This window comes from Macrobrachium rosenbergii, chromosome 7 (assembly GCF_040412425.1).
Source record: "Macrobrachium rosenbergii isolate ZJJX-2024 chromosome 7, ASM4041242v1, whole genome shotgun sequence".
In the NCBI taxonomy this organism is placed as follows: Eukaryota; Metazoa; Arthropoda; class Malacostraca; order Decapoda; family Palaemonidae; genus Macrobrachium; species Macrobrachium rosenbergii.
The window spans coordinates 25,542,501-25,565,000 of NC_089747.1; the positions used below are offsets into that span (position 1 = coordinate 25,542,501).

At 36.8% G+C, this 22,500-nt stretch overlaps 1 protein-coding gene and 1 long non-coding RNA gene across 2 annotated transcripts in view; one reads left to right on the forward strand and one right to left on the reverse strand.

Annotated features, from left to right (window-relative positions):
* The window catches only part of LOC136840235 (protocadherin-like wing polarity protein stan), an 87,074-nt gene that overhangs the window by 45,006 nt on the left and 19,568 nt on the right, over window positions 1-22,500 (forward strand). The window contains exons 13-18 of the mRNA XM_067106839.1: window positions 1,013-1,173; window positions 5,522-5,679; window positions 9,287-9,449; window positions 13,359-13,509; window positions 13,984-14,097; window positions 17,755-17,855. Of these exons, the coding sequence (XP_066962940.1) occupies window positions 1,013-1,173; window positions 5,522-5,679; window positions 9,287-9,449; window positions 13,359-13,509; window positions 13,984-14,097; window positions 17,755-17,855 (848 nt within the window). The remainder of the gene's footprint in view (window positions 1-1,012; window positions 1,174-5,521; window positions 5,680-9,286; window positions 9,450-13,358; window positions 13,510-13,983; window positions 14,098-17,754; window positions 17,856-22,500) is intronic.
* Window positions 5,310-22,500, reverse strand: part of LOC136840236 (uncharacterized) — a 63,778-nt gene continuing 46,587 nt past the window's right edge. The window contains exon 3 of the long non-coding RNA XR_010853561.1: window positions 5,310-5,444. This is a non-coding gene — a long non-coding RNA (uncharacterized lncRNA). The remainder of the gene's footprint in view (window positions 5,445-22,500) is intronic.

The window sequence follows — 22,500 nt, forward strand, 5'->3', positions numbered from 1 at the left end:
TATAAAATGTTATCTTTCATTTAATTTTCTTGTGAGAATATTTTGGCAAGGTTTTTATTTTTATATCTGACTTTATTTCCCTCAGAGGTTGTGACGTTTGAGTACAGAACATAATTAGTGAAACAGTCATTTTACAGTTAACCCTTGTTCATATCAGCTTCCTAAATTCGGATTTCCTTGAATACAGTTGACGTCTGATTGGATGGAGATGCCAATTTCGAAATCAGATGAGGTACTATGAACATCCGATGAAATGAAAGGAACATACCGTGTAGTTTAGCATTAGCTGATGTGGTCTTTCAAATTACAAAATGCATTTCTTCCCTAACAAGATGAAGAGCAAGTACATGACATAAATTTTCCAAACACGAACTCATCAACCAAGTGAAAGTGCGGTATGTTGTCATATGCAATGACGAATGTTCTTCAGCATCTAGAACATAATTCCTAAAGCATATTTACCATTTTGTGTAGAGAGATCGTTATTCTACTCAAAACGACATTAATTTTGGTAGCGTCATTAGCTGTTCGCCAAGGAGAACCTTCTCGGTCGGTTGGTTAGATACTGGCGATCCACAACCACCACCAAGGAAGTCAAGCTTTCAGAGATTCAAGAACAACCGCCTCTTCCTTATTCAATGGAAAATGGGGGAAATGCAAATTCACCTGTAAAGTTTTGACCCTGCTTCTCAAACCGTGATTCTCTGTCCTCAGCATGACAGCGGTTACAGAAACCAGTCCCGGGATACAGTTTATATTCTGTGCCCGTAAACTAGGAATCTAATATAGGAATAATAAAATCACGGAACCAGGGCCTATAGCATCAGCCTTTATTTAATCACTTCTTTTCTTAATTGACGTGGCGTGCCATGGTTAACCTGGCACGCATAAACCATGGGAAAACATTTGTTGCTATATCATCTTTGTCATGTTAAAGGAGACTGTTTTCAGGAGAAGCACGTTTGCAAGTTTGCTTGATATTCTACTTCCTTCAAAGTTTGTTTATTTTCAGAATGTAACGGTTAAAGAAAACAGTCCGAAAGGAACAGTGGTTGAAGTCGAAATCGGCGCTTCTGATCTAGACACGACCGCATCGCTCAGTTTCGATATAGACTGGGAAAGCTCCACCGCCAGTAAGGACGGCGCGCCGGTTAACATAGAAAAAGTCAAGAAGTAAGTTTAACAAATAAACTTTGATCTTCCTGAGTGGTTTGAAAGGCAACACGTGATCAATGAATAACGCGAGATTTGTAAAGATCGCAAAATAAAAGGATGAAGTGATAACCCAAAAGATGGCATAAAAGATCAAGTATTCTAATTAGATCCAGATCTCATCATTCATTATCTAGATTTTTTCGCTTCTCGGACCACATTTACGGATTTGAAGACAAAAGTACTTATGAAAAATCTCACATTTTTGGGATAATATCTGCTGAAGGTTCACAATCCTCATCATTCCGAGTTGTAATCTGTTTTATTATCTTTTAAGTGTTTTGTTGCCTAAATTGTTGTATCTCTGATAGTGGACGACTTGTTCATTTTTGGATGACTTAGAAGAAATATTCATAATATTTAGTCTTTCGTGTCTTTGGTAATCATTTCCAGAAACAGTGTGAAAAAATATGACTTAGAAAATAGACTGGAGACAAATTAGTTCCAGTTTTCTGTAAAAGAAAACGATAGAGATGGCTTTGTCTGTCCGTCCGCACTTTTCATGTCCTCCCTCAGATCTTAAAAACTACTGAGGCTAGAGGGCTGCAAAATGGTATGTTGATCATCCACCCTCCAATCATCAAACATACCAAATTTCAGCCCTCTAGCCTCAATAGCTTTTATTTTATTTAAGATTAAAGTTAGCCAATGTCGTTCGTCTGGCACCACTATAGGTGCCAACAACACAGTCCACCACTGGACCATGGCTGAAAGTTTAATACAGCATTATACGCTTCACAGAAAACTCGATTGCGCCGAAAAAAACTTCCGCGCATTTATTTACTTTTTTTTTAAATTAGCAATAATTACAAGACAGCCACCACGGACAGTCAGAATGGCTTAATGTTTCTTAGAGTATTAGGTTAGTTCTAATGCTGTTCTTCATTGGAGGGGTGGGTAAAGCTCTTGGCTAGCACGCTGTTGGCCCAGTGCTCGACTCTCCGACCGGCCAATGAAGAATTAGAGGAATTTATTTCTGGCGATAGAAATTCATTTCTCGTCATAGTGTGGTTCGGATTCCACAATAAGCTGTAGGTCCCGTTGCTAGGTAACCAGTTGGTTCTTAGCCACGTAAAATAAATCTAACCCTTCGGGCCAGCCCTAGGAGAGCTGTTAATCAGCTCAGTGGTCTGGTTAAACTAAGATATACTTTTTTTTTCTGAAATGCTGTTTCCGCTACCAGAGAAAACTGCCGTCATTTCAAAATACCTGAGTTAATGTTGTACACAATTAACAGAGTGCTGGTTGGTGCGGATGGTTGGAGTTACTCCCTATTGTCATTAGAAATCAGCCCTGAATATAAGTATGCTAAGTAAGCTACTTTAAAGGCTTGCAAACGTACCCTACTTTTGTTAAAGTATGTTTCCCTTCATTCACTTAAATTTATCTACTCCGGTTCTATTCCTTGACCCAATGAATAGGCAGCCTATTCATTCCACTGGAGCTGTTGATGCGTGGCTAGGCAATGACCTAAATGGTGGAAAAGCTTTGTATGCCTAATAATTTCTGAACGAATCATTTTGGTCAGTAAGTTAGAATCATAAAACCAGAACTAGAAAATATTTTAAACTTGTGCTGTTAAACGATAAGTCCTCAGAATTCGCCAATGTACCCGATTCTCTTGTTGTCATCGTTCTCATTAATGGGATTTTCAGTTAACTCTTTTTTTTATCACGTAACCACTTAACCAAAGCAGAGGCTGATGGTAGTTAGTGCTCCTAGTTACATGGTCTACCAATGGAGCCTTTTTGGCTTAAAGTTGCGGATTCCACCGAATATTTAGTTGTTCAACATTAGATCTGCTAGTTTTCCCAAAGCAATTATACAAGCATTAAGGGGAATTGTTCTGGTGTAAATAAAGGTTTTTGCAATGTTTTGGTTCTGTGTGTGTGTGTGTGTGTGCGTTTACTGGCCATAATCCTGTTAGCTTCATTTACAAAATGAAAAATACAAATCAGAAGTTAAAAGTCTCGTGATTATTGTTATAGGAATTTCATATTAAGAGCAAAAACAACGCCACTGCTGGTGTTTTTTTTTTTTTCAAGAACGAGGTAAATCAACACAACATTCCCTATAATAAGTGAGATGGGAGGAGTTACGAATTACTATTTACAGCTTCGTCCTTTTGTTATCAAAGGCATTGATGTCACCTCCATCTTATTCTTAGGTAGGCCTATTTTCAGAAAAATCCCCCTGTCAATTCATATCATTAAATAAAGCGCACGAATTAATATCTCCCTCGTTTTACCAGGAGATATTTTCAGACGCATTAATTCTTAGGAGTTCGGGGCACCTGGAATTGTTGTGACAAGGAAGGTATACGAATTCCTGCATGATCTCCTACAAGCTCATGCTTGCAATCATTCACGGCGAACCTGTCACCTCATCAAGAAAATTTCACCCGATTTTCCCGAATCTCATCTCGTCACATTAACAATCTGGATTCTCGAATAAAAAAAAAGAGGGCAGACACCGGTGCAAGACTTTATATTCATGAAACTATTTAAGGTTCATACATTCTTCTGAACCATAGTAGAGATGTCAACGAAATTAAAAATTGATTTTGCAAAGTCACGTTCATTTAGAGATTGTTGTAAAATAATATATACATATATATATATATATATATATATATATATATATATATATATATATATATATATATATATATATATATATATCATATCGTGCAACTGAATTGCAGTAAAATATTTAGATCAGGCTTTTATTTTCGTGTTTTATTCAGTCTTCTTCCCTGAAGCCATAGGCACAGAGGGTATCCTGAACACGTAAATATTAAATCTGTCATAAACTAGCTTTGAGAAATAGCTGCTCTTCATAGTTAACCTTCTCTGCATGCTACAGTATGTTATGGCAAAAGATGCTGTATATACACATCAGATGATGAATATTTTACGAACAAATTAAGCATCCTCAGTTGTAAAGCAAACACAAATAAGGAGAAATATATCTGCTCACCTAATGTTAATCCTGAGAACAGTAGTTTAAGATCAAGAACTAAACAAGTAAAAGATGCGCCGAAGTTTTTTCGGAGCAATCAAGTTTTCTATACGGCGAATAATGCTGTATGAGCCGCGGCCCATGAAACTTTCAGCCACGGCCCGGTGGTGGCCTGAACTATATATAGCGCTGCCAGACGCAAGATCATGGCTACCTTTAACCTTAAATAAAATAAAAACTATTGAGGCTAGAGAGCTGCAGTTTGGTATGTTTGATGATTGGAGGGTGGATGATCAACATACCAATTTGCAGCCCTCTAGCCTCAGTGGTTTTTAAGATCTGAGGGCGGGCAGAAAAAGCGCGGACGGACAGACAGAGCCATCTCAATAGTTTTCGTCTACAGAAAAATAAAACTTAGAATAATTAAAAACTAGTACTAAAGAAATAACTTGAAACTCGAGCACTTGTCCCAGTTTAAGGAAACTGTTACAGAAAATAAGGTAAAGACAGATTAAATAACTGCAGTTAAGTTAATAAATCAAGTATGAAGGCGTATTTTGCACAATCCATACAGTATAATATTAAACAGAAGAGTAAAGACATTGCCTGCATCTTTAATAATAAGTAAGAACGATGGAAATGTAGGTTCGGTGTTTGCGGCCTCCGCAAACAACAACAGTTGGCCAGTTCCTCTATCGAAATGGAACGTTTAACTGGAACTGTGGCAAACAGTCTGCTTGGAAAAGATGATGAATTCATGACATGTAATGCAATTTTCTGAGGTAGCCTACAGTGTTGTGATATGGCACTCAGTTTGCTTTTGTTATTTTACTTTCCTCGGGCTCCACTCAGTCACTTTATTTCTGTATTTTTCATCAACGTAATGATAAAAGGAGAAATTAAGGCGGGGAGATACGTTTCTTGGAACACTAAATAGACAAAATAGAAATGTTCAGAACCCTAGACAAGGAAATGGCAGCAGTGGTACTAAACTCATTGATACTTGATATTATTTAGGCCATGGTGTTCCCAAATAGCCGAAATATGGTTGCCATCATAGGGCAGTCTCTGGATCAACGACATGTCATACCTTAAATAAAGTTTGCACTGGTAGTCATCACAGCAGAAAGACAGATTCTCCAGTATGTAGGCTAACGTTGCAGTGGTTGATCAGCTCAGTTCTATAACAATTGTAGTAAAGATATATGAATTTCTTCATCCCAAAGTCTTCTCTAGATATCTTCCTTTGTGGTGTTTGGAGGGGGCGGTTCCTGTAAACAGTATGATTTCGTTAATGTAATGGCAGTGAGCAGGTTTTATTTCATCTTTTTTTTTTTTATCAATTAAGGTGGTTTGTGGTGGAGGAACTCGCAAAAGGGGAAAACGCCTCAGCCGCTTTGAAGGTCGGCGCCGGAAACCCAGATCGGGAAGTAGCTGACACTTTACAACTCTCAATCAAGGTCACTGACAAAAACACTGAGGACGGATACTCTGATACAGACAGTAGTAAGTATCATTTGCTCTCATAGATCCACCGTTGCTTAGGAATGTTACACTGAAGTAATTGATTTACGGAAGTTACCGAACGGGGCAAAATATATTCTTCCACAAGAAAATTTTAATTTCTTGATTATTCTTGGTATTGCAAGGGGTTTGAGAATAACAATTTAATCTAGAATCCGTTTCACTGTAAACCTCCGTGACACTGAAAGATTTTCATGCAATAAAGCATTTGAGTAAGGGAAGATCCAGTTTGGGTCATAACTTAAATTAGACTCATCCTCCTAAAAGTATCAGCATTGAACTAAAATTAGCTGTCGTTATGACAAAGCTAAAGTTTCCTTGTGTCGAGTGGAATCAATATGGAGTGTGCGTAGAATTCTAAAACAACAGCTAATCTTAATTACTGATATATTTTGCAAACGAAGGTGCAGATGGACTCGTCTTAAAATAAAATCTGAATACTTCAATCACTCAGTTCTCATTCCAGATCTTCGAGGACTCGATTAATTTGAAGGACAATCTACCTCAGCTATAATGCCAAGGGCAAATACAGCTTCTATTCCTTTCAATTTGGGTGCTTAAGTCTCTCAAGTATTGAACTCACTCTAACTGTCTTGAAATATTGACAATTCTTCATATTACTGTTCTGATCTATTTCATACTTATTTCTCCACTATACACTGATGAGTGCTAAATATTTTGAACGTTAATAAGTATACACAACTTTCAGTTTTCATATACTCCATGACATGTGCGCTTTCTAGTTTTTATGCAGACATCAAAAGCAGTCTGCTAAAGAATATAGTAGTTTACAATAACTAAAGTTCTATGAAGAGAATAAAATGTAAAAATGTGCAGGAAATTTCATAACACATTACATATATATATATATATATATATATATATATATATATATATATATATATATATATATATATATATATATATATATATAGAGGATGCAGTAATGCCCTTTGTTTAAGTGGAACAAAATTAAAGCCTTTTGATTATCCTTTATTTTTTCGAACATGAATGTATTGCCACAGGTTAATGGATTAATATAATATATTAACAAAATTAATATAATGCTTATTCGGTTTAATAATGTTCAATACAAATGATATTTTCGGCTTTGCACCCTTCGGATGTTAAATTCAGCTGATAACAATCTTGCGGTTTTAGCACCATTTTTATTGTTTTGATAGTACAATGGAATTGCTTTTACTCTGTTCCTTTGTTAATCTCATGGTTGTATAAAATATCTGAAAAAATGAAGATTTACCAAATTAATTACAGAAAATAATAAATAAAATATACATTATAAGATATAAAATCAAAAAGGGCGTTACTTATGCCGCATTATTAAACCGAATAAGCATTATATTAATTTTGTGGCAATACATTCATGTTCGAAAAAATAAAGGATAATCAAAAAGTCTTTAATTTTGTTCCACTTAAACAAAGGGCGTTACTTATGCCGCACCCTGTATATATATATATATATATATATATATATATATATATATATATATATATATATATATATATATATATATATATATATATATATATATATACTGTATATATATATATATATATATATATATATATATATATATAGGCAATGCCACGAAGGAAAGAGAAACGACGGAGTGGTGCGAGGCCTTTTCAACTTCTTGTCTGTTTAGTAAAGGACAATAAGTCGAAAGGCCTAGCATCACTCCGTCAAAACAGCCGCTTTCCTTGTAGTATTGCTTTATTTTATATTCATCACATTCCATATTTTCGTGATTCAGATATATATATATATATATATATATATATATATATATATATATATATATATATATATATATATATATATATATATATATATGTATATATATCTGAATCAGGAAAATATGGAACGTGATGAATATATAAATAAAGGCAATGTCATGAAGGAAAGAGAAACGGCGGAGTGGTGCTAGGCCTTTCGACTTATTGTCCTTTACCTAGCAGACAATATATATATATATATATATATATATATATATATATATATATATATATATATATATACATAACGAATGTGTCTTCGTGTGTAGGAAGGATTTGCAGTGATATTCACGTTAATAAATGAAATATGAAAACATAGTTTTTAATTTCAAACAAGATTGATCGAAGTGATTCTTTCATTTTTCTCAACAACAGCAGTTAAGATTTAGATCATCAGCACAGAGTATCTTGTTTGTCTCTGTTCCATACTGACTTCAGCTGGGAACGTCCCTAAGTATCCTTAATACCCGCACCTAAAGAACTGATGTGCGTAACTCATGTTGTCTAGTATCAACTTCCAAAATTTGTTAAGGGTCAGTCAGTACCTGATGTCTTTCCTGCTTTTCGTTGTTAAACTAAGGAAATTACTGTCTTCGTAGCAGCAGAGTTGTCACACGCACTGATTTTCTTGTTTTGAAATGATGCTTGTATTCTTGGTTGGAGTGAAATCTTTCCTTTTGATAGAGCGTAGCCACTGCTCTCGCCTTTGTATTGCCTCGCGAAATTTAAAAACAGTCACTTTTTCCGATGTTATATGACATCATTGGCAACTGGAAGCACAACACTTATATGGCATTGTCACAGATATTTGGAACCTGTAGTTAATGCTCAAATATCCTTGATAATCACGCAAACAATTGTAGATTATCTGGCGACCTCACTCTGCAAGCCCCTGGAAGAAACTGATTTGTTTTGCCCACAAGCCTACTACAAGGCTACAACCTACTTGACCTGGGTTTCCAGGTAGGAAAATACCCGGGTATCCGGCGGGCTAATCCTAAAGGGCTCGGATTTACAGGGACCCGTGACATGGCCTTCTCTCTCGGTGGCCACTCTCTAGCTGACCTGTTCATTCTAGACCGCGATCTTTTTTAAAATGTCTAAGCCCGAAAATTTCCTGGGGCTATGTTCTCCCTCTAAGGCTATTAGCCATTAACCTACTCCAGGGTGGACAAGTGAACTCCACCCAAGCAGTGCACGGCCTCTGTGAGGATTTTTCCCTCCCTTGGCCACTTTGAATGAGAGGGCTGCTACCTTTCTGATAATTTCATGACGTAACTGCTCCCAAAGCTGTTACTTGGTCCCTTCTTTTGCTAGGTTGCAGGGGCACCTGCTACGGGACCTTACTAGTTGAGCGGCGAAGGAAAACAGCAACAGCACCATGGGTGATTCTAAAGGACTCCAAACCTCATTATCATAAAAAGTCGTTTACGTAAGAAGGTAGAACTATTCAGTCTGATTCCATGAGGAATCAAAATCAATAACGGCTGCGCCCGCAGCCAGACGAAAAGGCGGTCAAGATGGCTGGCTTGTTTGCCAAGGGAGAACGGGGAAATCAATTCCTTTTGAAACCAACGGTGTTTTTTCAATAACACAATTCCACATTTTTTACTTTAAAAAAGACAGACATTTTTGTTTGAAGGCAGGAGATGGCCCATTTCTGGGAAGCTTTATTCAGACATTTGTAATAAATTGCATGGGAAGTATTGCGAAATATATTTCTCCGTGATTATTATTATTATTATTATTATTATTATTATTATTATTATTATTATTATTATTATTATTCCAGAACGCCTCCTCGTCCAAATCCTCGATGAGAACGACACCAATCCTGAGTTTGTGGGAGATTACAGCGATCTGAAGGTGTTTGAGAATTCTGAGAATGGAACGAAAGTAGCTGTTGTGAACGCTAGCGATAAGGATGAAAACGACGCTGTCACATTCTCTATCAAGTAAGTAAAGTAGATTTGCTGTCTGGAATAAATGGTGAACGCCCATTTCGTCACTATATGCAGCTTAGCAACTGAATTCGCCTTATTGCAAAACTAGCTGTGAAGAACAATTGTTTGCATCACAGAAGGTTACACGAGTAAAACGCGCCAGATTTGACGATTGCGTAGTCATCACTGTAGACCTGAACACCAGTTAAGTATATTTGAAAGTGGACAGTTGCTTATGATAATCTGTACCGAAATCAACTTGAGTGAAAGGTTGCGGAATGCGCTAATATAAGATACAGTGTCAAAAATGGATAATATTAAAAATGACACAATTACCTTGAAATTAAAATACAATGAGCAATGGCACAGAAGAGGAACAAGCAAATAAAGGAACGACAAATCCAGTCATTCAAGTTGCGGTAAATTTAACGCAAATCGAGAGCACTAAATTGTTCAGGGTTATCAGGAATAGGAGCTGTTCAAGCAACAACCTCGGCAATGTGTGAAACCAAGTATTATCTGTTTTCTTGGGAAAAGGAGCACTAAAACAAAAAGTTAATCTAATATAAAATAGCCACTAGCAACGAAGATGTACGAAGACTGTGCAATCAACAGGGTTTTTAGTTTTCTGTAAAAGAAAACTATTTTGCCGGCTTTGTCTGTCCGTCCGTACTTCTTTCTGTCAGCTCTTTTTCTGTCCGCCCTCAGATCTTAAAAAATATTGGGGCTACGGGGCTGCAAACTGGTATGTTAATCATCCACCCTCCAATCATCAACCATACCAAATTTCAGCCCTCTAGCTTCAGTAGTTTTTATTTTATTCTATTTAAGTTAAAGTTAGCCATACTCGTGCTTCTAGCAACGATATAGGATAGACCACCGCCGGGCCGTGGCTGAAAGTTTCATGGGCCGCGGCTCATAAAGCATTACACCGAGACCACGGAAAGATAGATTTATTTTCGGTGACCTTGATTATATGCTATAGCGGCTGTACAGAAAACTCGGTTGCGCCGAAGAAACTTCGGCGCATATTTTTTTTTCTTTTTGTCTTTGCCTATGGAAGCTTATTTCTCAGGAAGTTATTTCAAAACGTTACTCACGGATCGAGATCTGTTACATAGTTCATGGATTAGTGTCGTATATAAAAGCCTTTCGTTTTCTTTGCTTCGCGTGTAGGTCACCTCATAATTATTGACCAAAAGAGAAGTAAGATTAAATAGAAGATAGATCTGGGCAATTCATGAATGAAAGCGTGAATGGATTCAAAATAAAGAGTTCTAGACCGAGCCAGTTAACGAGATAAGGCTTTATTACCTGCTAATTTTTATCAGTGTCCGTACACACAAACATACATATGTATGTATATATATATGTATGTATATATATATGTATATATATATAAATATATATATAAAAATATATATATATATATACATATATATACATACATATGTATGTTTGTGTGTACGGACACTGATAAAAATTAGCAGGTAATAAAGCCTTATCTCGTTAACTGGCTCGGTCTAGAACTTCTTTATTTTGAATCCATTCACGCTTTCCTTCATGAATTGCCCAGATCTATCTTTCTATTTAATCTTACTTTTTGGTCAATAAATGAGGTGACCTTTACACGCGGAGCAAAGAAAACAATAATCCATGAACCATATATATATATATATATATATATATATATATATATATATATATATATATATATATATATATATATGTATATTTATATATATATATATATATATATATATATATATATATATATATATATATATACACACGGTCCTGGTCGTTTCGGCCGTAAGTCACTTTAGGCCGTAACATCCAAAACAATGTAAGACGTTATGTTTATGGTATTTATCATTATTACATCCCCAAGGGGCTGGTACTAAAATAAGTTAAAGTTAGTTGTTATAAGTAGATAGTTTTTAAAACTTAAAAACTCGAGGAATTCCAATAATCATTTATCATCTAAAACTCAGGAAAGGTCGTGGAAGCTGAGCTAAATATTGTTTAACCGGATTCCGTAAACTGCGGTTACAAGGAACATCGTCATCGACGCTGAAAGTGTCATTAGCTATAAGCTATTTGCACTGTGAAATTTCTTGGTCAAATATAATAGCATGAAACATCATTCAGTCATACACACGTTACAACACTTTCACCTCTTACGTCGCCCACCAAAACGTGTATATGTACATAGTTCGCCTTCTTTGTTAAATTTGTGGTGTTGCAGAGGCGGATTTTTTATATATCCGCTCTAACTGTAAAGGGGGCGATAGGATAGAGTGAGGGTTCGATGACAAATCGGTTTAAACCCATAAGGGTCCCCCGGAAGGAAGATTAGGTTTGGAAGGGGGTGAAAGGAAGGTATAAGGGGAAGGAAAAGAGAATGGGACAGTCCTATTTGTCGTCTAGTCTACAATTTAGTGCATGTCGTGTGTTTGGAATGTATTTGTAAGTTATTAAGGTGTAGGAAAGGTACGGCAAAAGGCAAAAGGTGAGTCATTTGGATAGGCTCCAATATTAGAATCGTTCCCCCTCCCTCCTCCCGTACAGGGGGAGAAGGGAGGAGGACTCAAACCACGGGTCCACGGTGCTGTACAGTGGTACTGTGTATACCGCTTTTAGTTAGCAGAGTCGGTTTTTCAGGCTCTCTTCCCGAATAATATTAATTCAGTTTTCAGATCCGCTCTCTAAAACCAGGCATATGGCTTGGTTGCTGAGACACGAGGCAAACTGAGGTTTATGGCATATCTGTTAACTTGCTCATCCGAGACATCCTGTGGTTTCTTACCAGATCATCTTATTGCAGTATGAGCACCCAGTTAATCCATTAGTTGTCAGGGGTTAGGTGTAAGAAGCACGCTGGGTCTATTGTGCTAATGAGATGATCTTTAAGCTCTTTGAGACAGAACAAAGCCAGAACTGCAATGTTTGTATTTAGTCAGTTAGTGGTTTTATGTGCCAGTAGCCATAGCTGCTGTAGTTAGTTCATAAATTGCCAGGGTTGACAAAAAAAAGTATGCTGTGCTTATGGAGGTAATAGAGGACAAGCTTGCACTCTCGAAAGAGAGCAAAGCCAGAACTAAAGAACCATATTCAGTCACTGAGTGGTTCTTTTGATGGTAGGGTATGGGCATATTAAGTCTGTTAGTTTCCAGGGTGTTTATTAGAGAATGATCTCGGTCTATTAGGTCACTCCAGGGTCACCAGTGTGGGGAGAGGCATGCAAAGGATACCGAGAATTCTAGGTAAATACTGACATTCAAGGGATCTGGGCCTTCTGGATACACCATGCAGAAGTTGTAGGAGCAGATGGTCAACCAGGAACACAATCAGGACCGAGAGGCTGGTATTATGAGTGACCTATAAGCCAACACTAATAGGGCGCTCTGCGATTGACTGCTGAATCTGATGGCTTTCGGCAATGAAGCTTACACGTTAACAATAGAAACAGCCGCGTCACGTAGACAGCTCACTTAAACATAATTAGCGAAGTGTTCCTCATTCAGTTATACAGTCAGTTCAAACTCGTTTTTGCATAAAATTTGAATACTTTTATTTCTCTCCTAGTCCTAGCTTTTGCTGTACTTCACCTGCATGAACCAAGATTTTCATAATTCTGAATGCTTCTATTATTTATTAAGTATTATTGTAAAATGTGAAAATTTTCTATTTTGCATTTGTTGTTCACTGTAATATTAGAGGCATGTGATTGTCAGCATTTTCTATTCAACAAGGATCTTGAGTCTTTTGTGCGGCTATGTGATTATGCAATAAGTTGGTTGGTTTTAAGAAGCTGATTGTTGACAGTTTTTGATGTTGCAAAGTCATCTAAGAAAATTAGCCTATTCACTTTTGCAAAGCTGGGCATTTCATTATAATCTTTTTCTGATGCACTTTCAGAGACGACACTTACATCACCATAACACGACTGTCTGACTTCAGCGCAGAACTTATTGTGTCTGGAAAGACTGAAATAGATCGCGAGGAAAGAGAAACGGTACTAGTGATACTAACGATTGAGGATAAAGCTGGTCACCTAACAGAACAAACGGTAATTCAGATACTTTTTCTAGTTTTGATGGGCATGTGCTAATTAGCATTTCGGCTTGATGAGGCCGCAACATTCAGATTTATGTTTTACCCAGTTTTCCTTTTAGCAGCGGAAAGGTTAATAAAATGTTTTCCATTAAATTATTGTCACTCGAACATTATATGCATAATACCTCGGTCCCAGTTCTATCATTTGAGACTGCATTCCCTTTCACTGATACAATAAAACATTATGTTAGTACTGGATATTATCTCTGCTCCATCATGACTCCGTAAAATGTAAAAATCTTCTGACGAACATAAGTATGGTTATATTTTTTTCCATTGTACATTATACGGAATAAATATCACATTTATTGAATGGGAACGCTTTGAAACTCTTAATGATTTGTAATGATACAAAAACGCTGCTTCCCTGTTTATCCTTCTTTGGTGTTAAATGCCTGCTAATCACGCCTTTGTTTTGGGGCTACAGTTCAATGTGACTGTCCTTGACGAGAATGACAACCCGCCGATATTTCAAGACGACATCATCCTCACCAGCTTCACTCCGTATGATACGCCTGGAAACATCCTCATCACGTTCAAGGTAAGGCATGATATCAGTGTCACAGGACAAAAAGTCACCGTAAATAAAGTCACGGGAAAACTAAGTCGCCGGAAAAAAGTCACAATTTTGGCGGGGAGAATAAGTCACAGGAAAAAAGTCACGGTTTTGGCAAGGAGAAAAAGTCACAGGAAAAAAGTCACAATTTTGGCTAGAAGAATAAGTCACAGGAAAACAGTCACAATTTTGGCTGGGAGAATAAGTTACAGGAAAAAAGTCACAATTTTGGCTAGGAGAATGAGTCACAGGAAGAAAGTCACAATTTTGGCAAGGAGAAAAAGTCACAGGAAAAAGGTCACAATTTTAGCTGGGAGAATAAGTACAGGAAAAAAGTCACAATTTTGGCTAGGAAAAAAAGTCACAGGAAAAAAGAGTCACATTAATTTATGATGGCCGGTAATAAAGTCACAGGGGAAAATGTCACAGGAAAAAAGTCACAGTTTTGGCTAGGAGAAAAAGTCACAAGAAAAAAAGTCACAATTTTGGCTAGGGGTAAGGGTCACAGGGAAAAAAGTCACATTAATTTATGGTGACCGGTAATAAAGTAACAGGAAAAATTCACAATTTTGACTAGGAGAAAAAGTCACGGGAAAAAGTCACATTAGCTTATGGTGGCCGATAATAAAGTCACAGGAAAAAAGTCACAATTTTGGTTAGGAGAAAAAGTCGCAGGGGAAAAGTCACAATTTTAGCTAGGAGAAAAAGCCACGGGGAAAAAGTCACATTAATTTATGGGAAAAATGTCGCAGGAAAAAGTCACAATTTTGGCTAGGAGAAAAAGTCACAGTAAAAAAATCACAATTTTGGCTAGAAGAAAAAGTCACGGGAAAAAAGTCACAATTTTGGCTAAGAAAAAAGTCACAAGAAAAAGTCACATTAATTTATGGTGGCCGGTAATAAAGTCACAGGAAAAAGTCCCACAGAAAAAAAAGTCACAATTTTAGCTAGGAGAAAAACTCACAGAAGAAAAGTCACAATTTTGGCTAAGAAAAAAAGCCACGGGGAAAAAGTAACATTAATTTATGGTGGCCAGTAATAAAGTCACAGGGAAAAATTCACAATATTTCTTGGGGGTCATTATCTATAATATTTACAGTCTTTTGTTTATGTTATTACGGTAATCCCCAACGGGCTTGTACTGAACACGCCCCAAAGGTGGATACATACCGGGTTAGAACCCTTGGGGGTCACTATCTAGGAAAGATTAATGTAACTTTTTTTATGACATTTTTCCTGTCACTTTTTTACCTGTGATTTTTTACCTGAATTCATTTTATCACGGCATAAGGTTGTAATTAGGTCGTTACTGTCTGGCGTTCTCGTTAGATAATAATTCATTTCCACATTCCCTATAAATCAGCTGCTGATTTTGATACCATTTTGGTATCAGATTAGTTCCTTGTTGGGCGAGTCGATAGAGTTCTCGGCTAGCACTCTGCTAGGCCCGAGTTCGAGTCTCCGACCGGCCAATGAAGACTTAGAGGAATTTATTTCTGGTGATAGAAATTCATTTCTCGCTATAATGTGGTTTAGATTCCACAATAAACCGTAGGTCCCGTTGCTAGGTAACCAGTTGGTTCTTAGACACGTAAAATAAGTCTAATCCTTCGGGCGGCCAGCCCTGGGAGAGCTGTTAATCAGCTCCTCAGTGGTCTGGTTAAACTAAGGTGTATTTTTTGGTATCAGATTACTTCTTAGCGCATTACTTCATTGTGAACCATAATCCTGCATATGCTCTATTTATGATGAACCTTTCTTGGTCCATCAAATTCCTTTTTGCTGTCTCTAAACAACCTCATCTTGTACCGTTGTTCAGATGTATGCGTAGTTGAGTTTCAGTAGAAAATTATAATCTAATAATTTAACCTTTGTAGTTACATATATATATATATATATATATATATATATATATATATATATATATATATATATATATATATATATATATATATATATATATATATACATGTATGTATATAATATGTATGTATGTATGTATGTATGTATGTATGTATGTATGTATGTATGTATATATATACTGTATATATACATGTTATTAAATCACGAAAAGATTAAAAACGTGATGATTATACGAACAAAGTTACAGCCACAAAGGAAAAGTTAGATAATTGAGACGCTAAGTACTTTCGTCTTATTGCCAAGACATGGTCACAGCAACTAAAGATATACAGAGACAAGGGCATATATATGTATATACAGTATATATATATATATATATATATATATATATATATATATATATATATATATATATATATATATATATATATATATATATATATGATATAATGTGTGTCATAGTAAACCGAATATAATTATGATTCCGGTTATTGGTCCAGTGAATGGATGTGTACGTAAAAGCGGCCATAACATTTGAATAGTAATCAAACAAAACAGGAAACCGCATATATCATTCGAAGTGGAACTCAGTTTTGTAAGCTTTAGCTAAAGTTAAATTTAAAGTCCTCCTGGGCCTCTGTAGGGTCATAGGGCAGGCGCTGATCTCCTGAGCTTTAGTCCGTCCAAGTAAGAGAATTGGAACAAAGGGGAATCGTTCGAAGGAAATGGACTTAGGGGAGAATTTGAAGTGCTGTAGGACCATGTTTTTGTTTGCGCTTAAAACTGTACACGTGCTGTTAAAAAGTTAAGTATATCTTAGTTTAACCAGACCACTGAGCTGATTAACAGCTCTCCTAGAGAGGGCTGGCCCGAAGAATTAGACTTATTTTACGTGGCTAAGAACCAACTGGTTACCTAGCAACGGGACCTACAGCTTTTTGTGGAATCCGAACCACATTATGACGAGAAATGAATTTCTATCACCAGAAATAAATTCCTCTAATTCTTCATTGGCCGGTCGGGAAGTCGAACGCTGGGCCAACGGCGTGCTAGCCGAGAGATCTCCCCAGCCCTCCAATGAAGCCTTGTACACGTGCTGTACGTGTATCATAAGCACTTATTATAAATTTGGTAACTGCTTCACGACCTTAATTTTCTAGTTACCATTGATCTTAATAATAGTGGCTGCTATAGATTAATAAAGGAATTGTCATTGCATTTCCGATGATGAATAAACGGAATCAAACACATTAAACACCGTTTAAATCTGCAAATGTCGGCGAAGAAATTTTGTTCTAGTCGTTTTCTTTTGTTCTCTCTCGGCCTCTTGACACTTGGTATCAAGCTACTAGCGATGGCGGAAAGATGTACGACACTTTCATTTACTATTTTTATTTTCTGTACCTAAGCCTTACGTTCATTTTCACTTCCATATATTTCAAAATCGTTGTACATAGCACAGGAATGGAAAGCAAAGGCGCTATACGGGTTTTTATAAATCATAATTGTATTTTGTTCAGTTTTATCCATCTTTATCTCAAATTTGAGTCATTAACTCACCTTTCAAAACGGCTTTTAGTGTTATCATATAGCATCAAATGGAAATATCTTTCAAAATTAGATGGTAAAGTGTCTGTGCCTAACTTTTTGTTGACTATAAATTCCTTATTTTTCATTGTCAGCTGGAACGATAGACCATCGAGGCTAGATGTCAGGAACCCTTAATGCCGTGGAAGTTATGCACGTCAGTAATGTACTAAAACTCTCTTGATTTTCCAGGCAGATGATGCGGACCAGTCTGAGAATCTGAATTACATGCTAGAGAATGATTTTGAATGGCCAGATGGAGGATTTATTACACCTCCAGAAGTACCTTTCAGGTAAGAAAACTGTCTGCTTCCAGATGACGTTGATTCCTCATCTCTTATTTGTAGTTCCTCATTGGGCGAGTCGCTATCGTACCCGGCTAGCACTCTGCTGGGCCCGCGCTCGATTCTCCGGCCGGCCAATGAAGAATTAGAGGAATTTATTTCTGGTGATAGAAATTCATTTCTCAGTATAATGTGGTTCGCATTCCACAATAAGCTGTAGGTCCCGTTGCTAGGTAACCAATTGGTTCTTAGCCACGTAAAATAAGTCTAACCCTTCGGGCCAGCCCTAAGAGAGCTGTTAATCAGCTCAGTGGTCTGGTTAAGCCAAGGTATACTTAACTTATCTCTTATTTGTTTTGTGAAGAACTTCGCACTTTAGCGACGGTGGACAGCGATACCAGGGGCTGTACAGAGTAATGGCAGCGCGCGCAGCTATGGAAAGCTCCAAGAGCAGCTGCAAAATGAGAAAGTGTGGTCCTGGAATGAAATAATGAGAGAGGAAGTTCATTTTTTGGTGCTGAATCTGTTTCTAGGTAGGTTTGATAAATAAAAAAAAAAAAAGGGTGATTGTGCCGGTGATTTAAATGCAAAGAGATGGCGATTTTGTTTAGAATTTGTTATTAGAGCAAAGAGGAATGGGGAGTTTTGCTGTAATGCGTTTGGAAAGTTTTATTGATCGAAATGCTTGGTTTCCACCGTAGGATATTCATAAGCATACTTAGACATGAGAAATGGTGAGGCAAAGAGTTTGTTAGAGTAAGTGTTAGCACAGAGTAGATGGAAGAGCAATATGATGAGTGTAATGGTAAGGAAAAGACTTTCTGAATGTATATTTGATCATTGTTGATTACGGTTGGAGCAGATAGATGCAAATTTAAGATGGATAGGAAAGCGTGACGTGGCTGTAATAAGATTACAACGGATGAGTCTAATAAGAAGGAAGTAAAAAGGGCATATAAAAGGGAAATGGATGAAAAATGGGTTGAGAATAAAGACAATGGGTTACAGAAAGCAGATGAGGACAATGTGAAACTTGAATATGAAGTTTAGAAAGACAGAGAGAGCGAATGAAGACAGCAAATGTACATTGTTTCGTTTAATTATCAAGTCAGCATTGTTCATAATATTGGTATCGGAGATGTTACCAACCAACGGGTTAGGAATAGCCACTTTGGTATTTAGCAAATTTGCAGGATGCAAACAACCGAAATGACACTAGCGGATACGGTTGTTGGTGGGGGGTGGGGGCGGGGGCGGGCCGCACCTGCACTTGGCCCCCTCATGAAAAATAATGACAAAATAATAATGTTGAAGATTTAGATAATAACATAAATGAAAAATATAAAAATGGGGAAAATAAGAAATTCTAATATATATATATATATATATATATATATATATATATGTTATACCCCCTACAACAGATTCAGCATTTCGTGTAGAAATGTTTACGTAACGTGTCTTTGCGATCTATCGACAGGAAAGCATGGTGGTTTCGACCCTGGTACCTCTCCCTGACACTCAGCCCACACAGACCCTCCCCTCTCTCACTCGCTCCCTTCTCCCTAGGACTCCGCTCGCATTTTCCCCTCTCAGCAAATCTCTCTCTCTCTTCAGCACACTGATTCCTCTCTCTCTCTCTCTCGAACATACTCAAAAGAGAAATGGATCATCTAAGGAAACACAATCTTTCCTACAAAAATAGATTTATTAATCAAACCAACCCAACCAGTAATGAATGAACAAAGAAAAGGTTAAAATGCATAATAAATGAGTTATCAAGTCAAAATAATCTAACTCTGACTAAAAGTCTTATTATGGCTAAGCCTTTTAAACACAAAAACTCTCACATACTCCATATTAGACATCATAAGTCTAGTCTTAAGTCAACCACATGAGAAACACCGACATTGCAAAGGTTTGCATTGTCTTCTCCATAACCACACCAATTCCACAGATATCATCATAATGTCACCACAGTTTCACCACAGACATCTGTCGAAAGAATTAAGCACAATAGTAATCTCCCAAAATATACAAGTGCAAAACATAATAACGAAAGTCTAAAATGCATGATTAATAATGGTTAAGCAATACACAATAAAATATAATATTAAAGTGGCATGAATGGTTATGTTCAACTTTTCCACACAAGTTCATAAGTGTCTTGAAATATGGTAAAATCACAGTTCACAGTTCACACAGAAAAAGAAGAGTCTGAACTTTACCTTATTCTGCCAGTTTCTAAGAGATTGGAACACTCAAAGCTACGCCTGGACGATCTCGCCTAGCTTCGATAAATGAACGATCAGACTTACTTTTTACCAGAATTAGACACAAAATCTATATTTTCTAACGCACAAACTTATGTACTCGCATATCAACTCGGTCGTCTGTTTCACATACCAGAGCCAATATTGTGTGTTCATCCAGCCAAACAGCTGAAGTAAATTAAACTATTTGCTGAATGCAATGATTTTGACTGATCACTTGACCTAGTACCATCTTGTAACTATCTCTCTTTCATCACATCTTATAGTATGGCAGTTATGAATTGGATATATTTCTTAAAAAAAAAAAAAAAATATATATATATATATATATATATATATATATATATATATATATATATATATATATATATATATATATATATATATATATATATATATATATATATATATATATATATATACAGTATATCTTTTTTTTTCTGGATCCTGGCTAGTGCGAACCGATAACTGGTCTAGATGGAAAATCATTTCATGCATGTTTTTTTTTTTTTTATTCTTCCGTACATATACGGTAACGACGGAGAGTTCACACACAACTTTCTCATTAAGTTTCATTTCTTTTCTAAAACTCTTTCATTCTTCTGTTGAAATTACTTTTCACGCTATCCATAGGATTTCTATGTGGTTCTTTGTATGTATTTTAGATTCGTCTGCTTTCGTCATTCGTATATTCTCCTCATCTTTCAATTCACTGATGGCAACCCTAAATCTTTTCGGGACATTTGTAGTGTCTAGGCTTTTTCATGTCAAGGTAAACAATTCCCTTGATCATGCTCACATCTTCACTGACAATGTCACTGTACTTTTCCAAATTACGTAGTCCGGTTGCGGTTTCCACACTATTCGCTACTCCAGAGGAAAAAGCAGAATTTAACCCAACGTAGCCCAAGGCACACGTCGTGCTTCTATCAAGATGTCTGTTTGACAAGTGACGACACATTCATGATTGGCGTTGGTCGTCCACGATCTTCTCTGGATCAGCAGTTTTGTTTTATTTTCACGTTCTGTTTAAGCTTCTGATACACTTTTCTTCTTGTGCTCCCACACCAGACCTCTCGTAGGGGACCTTTCCACTCAGATGGTAGCCTACTGATGCTTCGAAATATCTTCATTTTCTCGCAAGTTCTTCACATAACTTTTTATTTTCCATTATCTTGCTGCTTTTTTGCTTTAACAGAAACGTGAAAATTGAAATATCCTGACTCTGTATTGGACAATGCATTAAAAGCGGCAAAAAATACATTCGACGTTAATAAAAGATAAACTATTGTACTGCCATTTTTTAATCATTTCAACGATATTCCCAATCTACTTAAGAATTTTAAAGCTAATGTAGCATTCAAGAAGAACAATAACGCAATGAAACGTAATCATAAAGAACTTACCCGACAGTACCAAACGAGGTGTATACAAGATTGCATGCAATTCTTGCGATAACTTTTATATCGGTCAAGCTGGAAAAACATTGGAGAAGAAAATAGAACAGCATAAAAGATGTGTAATAAATGCCCAGATGAACAGTGCAGTTTTTGCACACTAATGATAACAAGTAAATATGCACCGAAGTTTCTCCGGCGCAATCGAGTTTTCTGTACAGCCGCTACGGCGTATAGTCAATAGATCTATCTTTCGGTGGTCTCGGCATAATGCTGTATGAACCGCGGTCCATGAAACTTTAACCACGGCCCGGTGGTGGCCTATCCTATATCGTTGCCAGAAGCACGATTATGGCTAACTTTAACCTTAAATAAAATAAAAACTACTGTGGCTAGAGGGCTGCAATTTGGGATGTTTGATGATTGAAGGGTGGATGATCAACATACCAATTAGCAGCTCTCTAGCCTCAATAGTTTTTAAGATCCGAGGACGGACAGAAAAAGAGCGGACAGAAAAAAGTGCGGACAGAATAGAGTGCGGACGGACAGACAAAGCCGGCACAATAGCACAGATAGCTGATTCTAGTAATGCACTAGAAACATCACTGAGTCTAATTTTGTAAAAGAAAGTTTCAGTAAGAACCTGAACATTAGTCATGGCAGGTATAAACCTGATCCAAAAACCTCAAAAGAAATATGTAGCGAGTTGAATTTGAAGGAAGGTACTTGAAAGACGGGGAAAAGGCAGAGGGAGCTCTCCAAGAACTTGGAAAATTTGACCTGTCACTACTGGGGGTAGGACCCAGCCTACAAACACCTGTCAGGTGCAAATACTTGTTTTCCAACCGCTGGTATGTTCGTATGTACCGTCCAGCTAGCATATACATTATGAATTTCTACCACTTTGCATCAGTCCTCTGAAGATGGCTTAATTAGCAATAAAGCTGACACCGGCCAGGGTCTACAACTGTTTCATCTCTTTCC